At 43.6% G+C, this 12,150-nt stretch overlaps 1 protein-coding gene across 18 annotated transcripts in view; it reads right to left on the reverse strand.

Moving 5' to 3' along the window:
- Nucleotides 1-12,150, reverse strand: part of ZNF618 (zinc finger protein 618) — a 178,627-nt gene that overhangs the window by 27,014 nt on the left and 139,463 nt on the right. For 6 of the 18 annotated variants that reach the window (XM_068657140.1, XM_068657143.1, XM_068657144.1 and 3 more), the window contains 3 exons: nucleotides 8,386-8,574; nucleotides 4,424-4,507; nucleotides 3,276-3,332 (listed from right to left, as the gene is read on the reverse strand). The exons of 1 other annotated variant lie outside the window; for it this stretch is intronic. In XM_068657140.1, the coding sequence (XP_068513241.1) occupies nucleotides 3,276-3,332; nucleotides 4,424-4,507; nucleotides 8,386-8,574 (330 nt within the window). The remainder of the gene's footprint in view (nucleotides 1-3,275; nucleotides 3,333-4,423; nucleotides 4,508-8,385; nucleotides 8,575-12,150) is intronic. 11 more of the 18 variants (XM_068657146.1, XM_068657142.1, XM_068657145.1 and 8 more) reach the window with 8 other exon arrangements.

The raw sequence follows: 12,150 nt of genomic DNA on the forward strand, positions 1-12,150 counted from the left end.
TACCTGATGCAGTAGATGAAACTGAGACATATTTATACAGCTTAAATCGACCTTGAAGTTAAAATACTTCCCAATTCCCTACGTAATTTTAAACATTGAATCTTTTGCATTAATAATGTCTACCAAGTTTAGACATCAGTGAATAATGTCATTTTTCTTTCTTTCTTTCTTTTTTTTTTTTTCTTTTAATGGTAGTATTTTAAGATATCTGAACTAAAGAACTTTAGTTTTTCCTTTTTGCCTATTTTTTTTTAATTTCTCCTCAAGGTTTTGTAGTTTCATTCATCCTTCTTGATGGTGTTACCACAATTTCTTCATTTTACAAAGGAGTTCTCTATTAAGTCCAAAACAGCAGATCAAGGCTGGATTACCCTGTGAACACTAAGTTAAAGACAACTGTTGTCCCTGAGGCTTTCTGAAGTCAGGTAAGAAGCAAGAAAACAGAGATCCAGAAGTTTGGAAAGTAACACACTGATGGTTACACACTGTCGCTGCTGGACCAGCCAACTTTGCTTTGCCTGCTGTGGGTGCGCATGGTGGAAGAGGGGAGAAAAAAAAGCAACAATCCTTCCCCATTGAACACAACACAGGTTTGCCCTTTTCTATGGCTTTTTTCTTCTACCTTGCTCAGGCTGATAATCAATACCTTTTGCATGAAGAATATTTCTCAAACTGGCCTTCAAATACTTTTTGGCCTTTTGAGAATTTAGTACAGAAAAATCCTACACATGTCAAAACTCAGCAAAATGACCACCACCAAGTGTTTTCTTTAAAGCACCTTCACACTTTAGATGATTAACAGCACTGCAACAAGCCAACTCCATCTTTCACAATCAGGTCATGCCATTGTTTTCTGGACCTTGCTTAGTTCAGCAGTGAATAATCACAAGCTTCATGTGACCAGGGACATCCGCAAGGCTGCCTGTGCTCCAGAGGCAGCGCTAGGAAGCCATCTACATACTTTAGCAGAGAATAATTTCAAAGCACTGTGAAACTTCCAGCTTTTATCAAAAAGCAAGAGGCTGTTGAGCCTCTTTCCCACTAACACAACGGACACTCTCCCTTTCAGGAGGTGGGCAGCAGCAAAAAGGTTCCTTCTCTATCCATTCTGTGCCTGTATCGTGCCCTGCTGGAAAAATGACCTGTGAGTAGACAGATTCAAATACAGCCAGGAAGCAGTGCTTTGCCAAGCAGAACAGGTCCTGTTGCTGTTCTATGGGCAGTGAGATGACAGATTTCTCAGATAAGGATACTGGTTACTTAAATTCACTATGACGAGGAATGGGGTTGCGTGCAGGGACGAGACATGTTGATTTTCCATTCTAGTTGTCTTACTCCCACTTAGGTCTCCCTACAGTACTGCTTCCACACCTACTTTAGGTGGCTTTAGCTGCTGACCTTGCTCTGCTTGTCCTCCCCCTCATTGTCTTTTTCGTTTGGACATTTGGCACTGCAAGTTTGCAAGGAGACATGAAATATAATGCACCCAGCTGGGTGGCCCAAAAAGATGCTGTCGCCTTCTTTATCACCACCGCTGAGCCTGTGACACAAAACTCACATACTCCACAAGCAAATGTTACAGGGAATCAAGCATTTCACGAGGCCAAACCATGCAGCTCTCAGGCTACTCAACTAGGTCCTGGATTCACCCCCCAAACCTGGGGATTGTTCTTTACAGCAGCAGAGTTTGGTGATTAGTAGCAGCCAGGAGTGGAGGGCAGTGTCTGTCCTGTCATTCTCAGCACATTACCACCAGCTGCTTCCCTGCCTGCATGAATTCTGCTGCCGGAGCACAAGAGAAGACAAGCCGACAATGCCAGTTACTCCGATAGTTCACATCCCATGTGTGAACACTGAGCCACGCAGAGTTTGTCCCATATATTACAACACAGCCACACGGCAGCTCTTGAAGTGAATTCTTAAATGAAGTTATAGAGAGCTCTGCCTTGACATCCAAGCACACAGATGCCCACAGAGCTTCCTATGGCCTCTCTAATCACCAGTGTCATTCACAGTGGGACATACTGATGGCCACTTAGGCTGCTATCTGTTAGAACATTCAGACTACTGATAAACATGAAGAAATAAAAGAGGTGATGGCTTGGTGGGAGAGCTGGAAAAGAGCACCGAATGGGACACTAAAGAAGTAGCACAAAGATGGAGTCAAAGGAGAAAAGGGAAGAAGTTCATATATCCCCATGCACCAGTCTGGCTTTGAAAAGTGTGTCAGCTGCCTAACGAAGAAAAGAAGCATTTCCAACCACAGACTAACGCCCTTCCAACCAGTCCTGAGCAGCTCACTAGAGTTCCTCAGGTTTCCTGGCTCAAACAACAATTTTGGTGAGCACTTTGTAACTCTCCTGCAGTCTGTCAGGCCCTAGACTAAGCCACAGAAATAAACTGACTATCGCTGTGGTGCAGGCGAAACTCTTCTAACAATGACAGAAGATGAACAAATTGTATTGAACTCACTACTCAGTTTGTAAAAATTTGTTTGTTTGTTTTTTTTTACTGCGAGCTGTTACTGGTGTGCTTCAAATGTTGGAGAAAACAGATTCAGAAGGATGAGTGTGATGTGAGTTGGTACAAGGAGATGGTAGGGAGAGTCTGTGAGATGTGTCATAGCAACAATGGGTTAGTATTTAATAGCAGTTCAGACAGAACTAAATTCTTAAGACTATTCAATACAGCCACTCTATTTTTCTGTGTGCTTCTTGTCAGCGGTTCCTGGAACCTTTTCCATGCTACGGGTTCTTTTCCACTTCTGAAACATTTATCATGAGCATGTTTGCAGCCAGAAGGTTTTACAATGCAGCATTCTTGGCTTTAGGGATAAGCTATTTGATATGAAGGGAGATAATTCTGTCCTTCGTCCATGGTGACATAGACTCCACAGGGTTTGACAGGAAAAAAAAAAAGAAGCAATCTAAGGTTGCTGTTTTCAAAGGGCCCCAGAGGAGTTAGGAGCCCAAATGGTATATTGTTTTTAAGACATGCAGGCTTTCAAATCCTTCAGACAAAGCACTCATACTGCCCACAGCAGACAAGACATGGGGAGCAGGCCTGCTGAGAGGCAAGTGGCCACTTTCAGAGCAGCAAGTCAGGCTAACAACTCTTGGCAGTCAGTGAACTGCATCTGTCTTCTGTCATGTCTAACAGCCTGGTTTGGCTGACTGAAGACAGACTTGTCTAGCCCCTAAGCTCTCCTGACTGCTGCTACCCAAGTGGAACAGGACTAGAGAGTATAAAGGCCTGAAACACAGAGACAAGCTCACCTGATGGGTTCTGCTTACATCTCTTTTCTTTAGGTTTTTCTGTCCCCGAATGAACAGCTGTAATTGTGGTGAATGCTTGGATTAGTACAGGATTGTTCCCCAAAACAAAACACACAGCATTTCAGTAACAATTTTCCCCATTCACTATCATCCACTCTGCTACTGCATGTGGGTTTTCCATCACCACTCCATTCCCTTTTAACACAGTTGTACAGGCCCCTCAATTGCTTCAGAGTCTGCCCAAAGGCAGACGCTATGCAACCTGCTGCAGGGAGAAATCCCTTTCCTTACCTGTCCATTCCAGCTAGCAGCATTGTGAACACCATGTGTTTTGGTACTCTTGAATGGGAATGGAGGGAGGCCAGCCTTTTCTACTGGCATATTATTTATCTCTGAAATTACAATTATCGCTGAAATTACAATACATCTGGTTTGTCTGTCAAGCTTCAATTAGGGAGTGTAAGAGAATAGCAGTGTCCCACTTGAAGGCAGGGGGTTAGATAAGCACGATGGAAATGTTATAAAGATGACTGTATAAATGGTGTTGTCTAGGAGATTGTCTAGGCAAGTGGTTATATTTAGTTACTACCACTTGGACTTAAAACTCAAAAGAGACTCCAGAAGTGTGGTAAATTCTGGTCTCACATCTACACATCTCAAATATTGTGACCTCCATATAGCAAATTCACAAACAGCTGGCCTTCAGTTACAGTGATTTGTAAATATATTGCCACAGTGAGCATCACAGTAATATGCAGCACACTGCTGTACTATTTATGGTCCCCAGAGTTCTCTTACATATTCCAAATGGTTTTGCTTCACAAATCCTTCACTGACACACAGACAAAGAATGAGTACTGCTTTATGTCCATCCATATTCCCCCTTCTCTACATCTTTGTTCCCCACCAAAAAAAATATGGTAAAGCACCAGGACTTAGGAACAGAATCCTCAGAGCATAATCTGTACAGGCTCTGGAGTGGCAGGAACAGGAACCTGGGGAGGATTGACAAGAGGACAACACCCCAGGAAGACTCTCTGTTTGCAAGCTTAAAGTACGTTCCCCAGATATATAATCACCAATCACAGCTGAATACTGCCCTGGAGAGGATCGTGGTAAATACAGCAGGAGGGAGTGAACACACTTACCGCTGGAGTTCTGAGAATTGCTGTTTGTTTCTTCAAAGTTGTTTTGCGCTTTGCCTTCTGCTCTCCTGCTGAAAGCACTTTCTGCTGGGTGGAGAACAAAGCAGGGATGGTGACTGGTCAATACTGGACAAGGGACTATAACAAAAGGAGGCAGACGACATGCTCCCTGTGCCATGTAATCACATACCCTGAATACAGCCAAAAAGTGGCCAAAAATACCTTGCTTTGGAGGACAATAGGACAGATTAATTGAAAAGATAACAGGTAGTTTTTTTTTGTTGTTATTGCCTTCTGTCTGAGGTGGTCTGCAGTAGCTCCTACAGTGCCTATGAGTACCAGCCCTGACTGAACCAGAAGGGTCATGCCTTTCTCCCCTCCTAAACTAAGCCAAAACAAAACACTTGTATCTTACTCTTCCTTAAGGCAATATGCAGCCCTCAAAGCTTCTGGCACAGGTGACTAGGACTGCAGATTGAACTCACGTCCTCACTATGACATTTAGAGTGTCACCTAATGACACTCTACACCTACATCACCTCTCCCCACGCTTCACAGTCATCCTCGTTCCTTCCCTAAACATCCTCCTTGAAATGTTCAAGTGGAGGACTGAAGGGCTGTCTCAGAGTCTGCCCACGATGTCTGGAAAAGCTGTGGTGGATCCCCTGCCCTCCCGTGCTTCCCAACAGCGAGCTCACCTTACCCCTACCCAACGCCATGCAGGCAGGCCCTGCTCCTCTGCACCGTGTGGCTGGCACTGTAGCAGAACCACTGGTTCAGCACTGGAGCAGAACCACTTCCCAGTAACTGTAGGGGAAGGACTACTCCTTCAATGTGCAGAGGTGGCTGCGCAACCCTGGCAATAGCTGAAGTGTCCTAAAATGTCACCGTACAGCATATCTGAGGAGCCACCCATCCTTCTCAGGCCAGTGTTCCTTAGCCGAAGTTCAACAGTACAAGGAGTGTCAGGTCTTACCTCGCTTCAACTGGGTTTGCAATATATGGGCGAGTATATTTGCTGTAGTGACTCAAAGGGTCAATTAGAGATCAGTAAAATGGAAGGCGAGCTTGCCAAACTACTGTGTAGGGTCTGTACTGCACAGACTCTTACCATATGTGGACTCATTCATGAAGTCCAGTGTCACCCAATGGTTCACCTGAACGTGGCCTAGCACAGCCCTGCTGGGTCAAGCAGCATACAAATTGTACAGGGAGGGTGTTTGGGAAAAGAAAGATTTAATTCAGGAATGATAGGAACTGCTGCAAATTGATTTCAGATAATTGTTTCATTTTGTGTTTCTGCAGACAGGGGAGCAGTCGGCACTGCTGTCCTGACTTTTGTGTGGATGCCCCAGCCACTTCATGGCCCCCTCATGACTCAGACACATGGGCTGTATGTCTGATGTGGCTCCGAAAGACCTGAAGAGCATGAAGCTCCCAGACCACAAATTTTGGCCCAGACAATCCTTAGTGGACCCTTCCAGTGCTGAGAAGATTCCTCAAACTCTCTACTACATTCCTGATTCTTTCTCATATGCAGAATAGGACAACTTGGTAATCAAATCAGTTAAACATAACTACATAAAACAGCTGAAAAAGAGCTAGGTACATTATCTAGTCTATCCCCTTCAACAAGTAAATAATAGGGACAAGTGACCTTAAGTAACCAGCAAATCAGATGGCATAATGGAAAAATAAAACCGTGACAAAATGGATTTGGCCAACCTACCCCCAAAGAGACCCAGGTTCAAATCCTGGCTTATGTCACAAGTGAAAGTGAGTTGGAGGTTTCCAAAATTGTTTGGAAAAAAATTGCATGGTGGTTTTGTCCTTATCCCCAATCCTTTTTATTTTGCCATGTCTGGCTATAAGAAAAAAATGTTTTAATGCATCTCCATGGACTTACTCTGTCCTTCCCACATTAGAGATGGCAGCTGACACAAGTTGTCTCTCTCCTCCTTGTACCTGAAACTTTTGCATGTGAAGCAAAATTCTCTGTTGTAAGAAAAGTAATCGCCAATCCACCAAGTGGCTATGAAATCCAAATACTGCCAGTGGAGCGGTATTCCACCATCTCTGGTATTATCCAGGCCCACATGAAACACTTCTAACTGCAATACTCGGAAGGCATCCCTTCTGGAGACTGTCTTCCTGATAGGTGTTACGGTCAATGCAGTTGTGCCAGAAATTCAAATGCCACTCAGATTGTGTTTGTACAAGAAGCTGCCTTGAAAGACACCATGGAAAACATGCCACCAGATAGATATGCTAGTATACCCAGACAAAATATTCTTTCTTGAAGACCAATCTACCAGGCTCAAGCATCATGAAATTTCTTCCTACATACAGGAAGACTTTCTATTCAATGTATTAATATTCTTTTTGGTTAAAGTAGTGGGGAAAAAAATGTCCCTGTATAAAACTTATCTCCCTGTTATTGCTCAGATGAATACGGACTCTGGAAGACTCCCAGTTAGGCTCTTTCTGCTTTTGAAAGCGACACGAGACTGGAAGAAGTTGTCACAAGCTTACATAAGTAATGAAAAAGGTTGCTCAGCTTGAACACCTAAATTGGTTAAACTGGATAGACCTTAAATCAGTAATAAAATCATATTAGTATTTAGGATGTGCAATAACAATATGGAATTTCAGGATCCACAAGATATAAGAAGACAGGTCACACTGCAACATCTGGTAGATGCGGACATGTGTCCTCTAACAAAAAGCACCTTTGTTCAGCATCCTGTGGCTTCTCCCACCTCTGCTTCTCAGGATCTGTCCCATGCCAGACTATTCAGGGGTGTTCACACAGCTGATTAACCTGCCCTTCTCCTGTACTGATACGGAATATGGACTGATACTACAAGTCTTACGAGGAGCAGCTGAGGGAGCTGGGATTGTTCAGCCTGGAGAGAAGGAGGCTCTGGGGCGCCTTACTGCTCTCTGTAAGTACATTAAAGGAGGCTGTAGTGAGGTGGGGGTTGGTCTGTTCTCCCATGTGCCTGGTGACAGGACAAGGGGGAACGGGCTAAAGTTGCATCAGGAGTGTTTTAGGTTGGATATTAGGAAGAACTTCTTTACTGAGAGGGTTGTGAGGCATTGGAATGGGCTGCCCAGGAAGTGGTGGAGTCACCATCCCTGGAGGTCTTTAAAAGAGGTTTAGATGTTGAACTTAGCAGTATGGTTCAGTGGAGGACTTGTTAGTGTTAGGTCAGAGGTTGGACTTGATCTTCAGGTCTCTTCCAACCTAGACAATTCTGTGATTCTGTGGAATACGTATCTACAAGTCCCACAGATTTAAAAGAGCTCTTCCCTGCTGTCTAGATATGTGAATACTATGTCTCACATCCTATTTATTAATTGATTTTTTTTTTTTAATTTGAACTTGTTTGGAGGGAGGGAACAAAGGGAAGATCCGCATTAACTTGAGTTTTCTGACACCTCTGTTCTGTCCCATTAATTCTGCTGCTGGGGCCCATATTATCTCCCAGTGGTTCCTGTGGGGAGTGGAGCACTGCAAAAATACCTGTACTCCATTTCATTTGCCCAGGCCCAGGCTTAACCCTGAATATATCTGCTTGAGAGAAATGAAAACTAAAAATCAAATAGAGCTGAAAAACAAACAAAAATCTCCATACCTGACAAACTACTAAAGCCAATCCTTCTCAGAAAGCTCTCCTCAGTATGTGACACCAGGATTTGAAACAGGGTCTTTTGTACCTTGTGGTTACCACGATGCTTTAAAAAACAAAAACTTGTCATTGGGTTATGAAGACCTACTGCTGATCTGAATTTTTATTTATATTGTGCCAAAGGATCTAATCCCCTCAACTGCTTCTGGGAGGAGCTTTTCTGGGACAGTCATGGATGGAGCAGACTGAGTCCAGGAAGGGTCAAAACCCAACCCAGGGCAGGACTGGACACTAAGCAGATAAGAAAGTTGATGGTAGAAAGGCAATTGGTACCTGTGATGGCCTTGCTTCCTGGGGATCCAGAATTTGGAGCGCGGAACATCTGGGATGGGGATGCCGGTGGGACACCGGAGGGGGTGCGGTGCAGGAGGGTAGAACATCGGTTTATTGAAGACGGTGTTTTTTTGCTGGATTGGCTCCCCTGTGTCTTCACTGCCACGAAGAGTGGAGATCGAGAGAACTCTGGATATGAACACTCAGAACTAGTGCCTGGACAGTCAGTCAGCTCCCAGACCGTGTGCCTTCTGGGAGGGTTGCTTTCTAACAGCCATGCTCACGAATCCCTTGCATGGGGACCTACAGCAAATGTGGATCCACTGATCCCAAGTAACAAAATTGTTTTCCCCACTCACCCAAGGGGATAGATTCTTGAAGCTTATTACTTCCCTTCCACACCTTTAACTGCCACATGACCAACCCATTCCTACTGCAGTAGGAATCACCCCATCCACCTAGGATTCCTATTTGATTGCCATGGCCTGGTTGGATGTACCTGCAACTTTGTGCTCCTGTGTCAGGAAGAGGCTGAACTGTGAGAAAAGATTTCTAATGTGCTAGTCAGAGCTCTACATGGGGAGAGGTATACACCTTTGTTCCTTGAGCCTCACATGTGTTCTAGAGAACCCTGGCTACGTTCCTTGTCTGTTTAACTATATAAAGCAAATGGCACTGTCTGTTTGTAATGGAAAGGAATTATGAAGCAGAGTTCTCATCCTGCACGTCAGGGAAGACTTTTTGGTCCCCATCTCCACACAAATGCTGGTGGCACATGGAAAAGTTCTGAATATTACTGGGGTATGCTCTTTGAATACACACGACTTACATTTTGGTCTCTGCAATGCACAATGAGGATCACCAGGAATTTTCAATGCCAAAAGTCATATGAAAAACTCTTGAGAGGAAAGCCCTTTGTCTAGGCCTCATTGATTAAAAAAAAAATAAAATACAGAAACAGAGAAAGAACCTAAAACCCCCCTTCATTCCTCAGTGACTTCTTCCACGGAAATCTGGATGTGGCTCCTGAAGTCAAGACCCACTCCAACCAACTGCCAAGAATCACTAACGAACAGGGTTCACATTACCCACAAACATTAGCAGCAATTTCTGTACTTGGGTGATATTTCAAGATGCCTACAACCAGAAGGTAGCACCAGTAACCTGCTAATCCTGTATAGTGTAACTCAGAAACACTTAGCCACATTGAGCAGTTCTCAGTCATGGACTGCCACAGCAGCACAACAGCCTGTCTCTGAAGCAGACAAGGAGAAAAGTCCAAGGCTGGGACTGGATGCTCATTTCCAAAATCCCATGAGACATTATAGAATTGCTCTCATCTTTTCCTGCCAGAGGTCAGCAGCATGGCAGAGTGATGATGAGTACTTTCAAAGCAACCTGCAAACAGATACTCAAAGGAAACATTTTTTTTTGTTTCATTTGATCTGCTACAGAGATCCAAGATGACATTTCCTGTAAATGTTATAGTGTACTTATGCAGGAGAGTCTACACTAGGTTCTCTCATAGTTAAGGTCAAGATACTTCTCTGCTTGGTCTCTGGCCAGCTGAATAGGCAGAAGGCTTGCTTTTGCTTCCTAGACTCCATTTCATCTCCATGGATAATTCTCCTCCAGTTGCTGCCAAAGTGCCAGCACATATGTAGTCAGATATGACAATTTCCTTCTTATGTATCATTAAATTTCCAACTATTCCTGTTCCTGCCAACTGTTGCTTTATTTCCCCATCTATACCAAATGATGAAGCAATTAGCCAACTATTCAATGTCAGAAACAGCGGGTCATTGCATAACCCTGCTCCCTCTGTGAGATCTGAAGGAAGAAGTCTGAATGCTATGTAGACCTCCAAAATGACTTCTTTTTCCTCCCAACTTAAACAAATATGATGTCATGGCTTGTATCAGGGATAAACAGGCTGACATTTGGTCTCAAACCTGTGATGTAGCAGAAGACCTGGCTTTAGTCCTCTCCCTCTCCAGTTGTACAGTTCAAATCTGGGCTCCAGAGAGAAGGCTGCTCCATCTGACTCTAGGCAGAGACAGAGTTTGTACCAGCAAGGCAAGACAGACAAAAGAATATTAATACTAGCAGTCTTGAGGATGCTAGCAACTCACTGAAAACATGTTTTAGAATTTAGCTCACCAGATGACAAATTCCCTCTGAATACTAAGCAACATATGTAGAGACAATCGTGTAGCTCTTCTGTTCTGCTCTTGTTAAGAAGTCTTCATTGTGGAACTCACTGCCTCAGGTTGATGAAAATGCCAAGTTCAAGATATTTGAAGAAATTAAAATATTGAATTGCTGAATGGCTACAAAAAAACCCTGCCTCAAAATCTGCAGGTAGACAGCAAGACCAGAGACAGCATTGTGGATAGTTGATCCCATAACTGCTGCTACAGAATATTATTTTTAAACTTTCTCAGAAAATATCCGAGATATGCCCCAGTTGAGGCTGACACGTTGGAAAAGGGAGGGCAGTAGAGAAGTTTCAGCTGTTGGTGCATCCCCACCATGTCAAACTTAGAGAAGCATCACTTCTTTATTCCCCCCCTTTTTTAATCAGTGACCTTGAGTAACACCCCAAACTTCATTAAAACGTTTTCAAATGATCCAACACGTAGTAGAAAAAGAAGTAACATGGAGATTAAGATTCACTGGATGATCTCCAATCAGTTGTTAAACTAAACTGAGTACACCATGCTATATCCACACAAAATGGCACAGAAGTGCACATGGTGTGCTAAAGAAGACAGACAACGCAGGTGATAATTAAAAGATAGGGGACTCCTCCCTGGCAGCAGAAAAAAGAGCCTGGTAGTTGCAGTGCATGGTCACAATGGTTGTGGAAGTGCTCTCAGGGCAATGCCGTGGCTAAAGCAAAGTGGTATACAAACACTCCCAAGGAGGATCAGGAAGACATTAACTCTCTGTTCTTCTCTACCACAACAGATAAGATTGTCAGATTATCTGAGTAATTTAACTTATTCCAGGTGAAAGTTCTGGCTAATAATTTGCGTATCACATTTCTTCAGACACATTTTGTCAGGACAGATAAGGAAGTATGGCAAGAAAGCCATTCAGATGGTTTGGATGGAATTATGCAATCACCTCTGGAGAAAAACCTCCCTTTAATGAACATGATGAAAAGGGATTCCTTAGCAATGGCTTAAAATTCCATATGCTGAGTGGAGACCTCCCCTATTGGAAACAGAACTTTCCATAGGAAAGACTCCATGCTCACATCTATCAAATTCTTAACGTGTTTCTCTATACAAACATGTTTTTGTTGTATTACAAATGCAGGCCTGTAAAGTCTGTTGCTAAGGCACATTGTATCTAGAGAGTGCGAAAAAACATGAAACTCACAAGTTTCACTCACTGAAACGGAGGAAGCAAAGACACATAGCTGGAATCTGGATCTTTTATTTTCTTTGGTAGGTAGGACCTAAGTGGAAACGTGACACGCTACCAAAAAGCATTGCTTTCCTTAAGAGAAAAAGCCATGATGGCAGCTGTCTTTAAGAAGCACTGCAAGTGTGTAAGCAATTATGATGAACAAATTGTATTCAGTGCTCTTTTCAACAAGAAAAGTAATTTAGCAGCCAAGCCTGATGAATTTCTGAAAGCCTCTCAGGTGTCATGGTGCAGGAAGTCTGGATGCAGGGAGTCTTTTTCATGGTGTAGTCTGGCTGTCCCCTCAGAAGCCAAGCACAGCCACAGGGCTGGCAGGGCAGGGGCCTCACC

The sequence above is a fragment of the Anas acuta genome, chromosome 20 (assembly GCF_963932015.1).
Source record: "Anas acuta chromosome 20, bAnaAcu1.1, whole genome shotgun sequence".
Classification (NCBI taxonomy): Eukaryota; Metazoa; Chordata; class Aves; order Anseriformes; family Anatidae; genus Anas; species Anas acuta.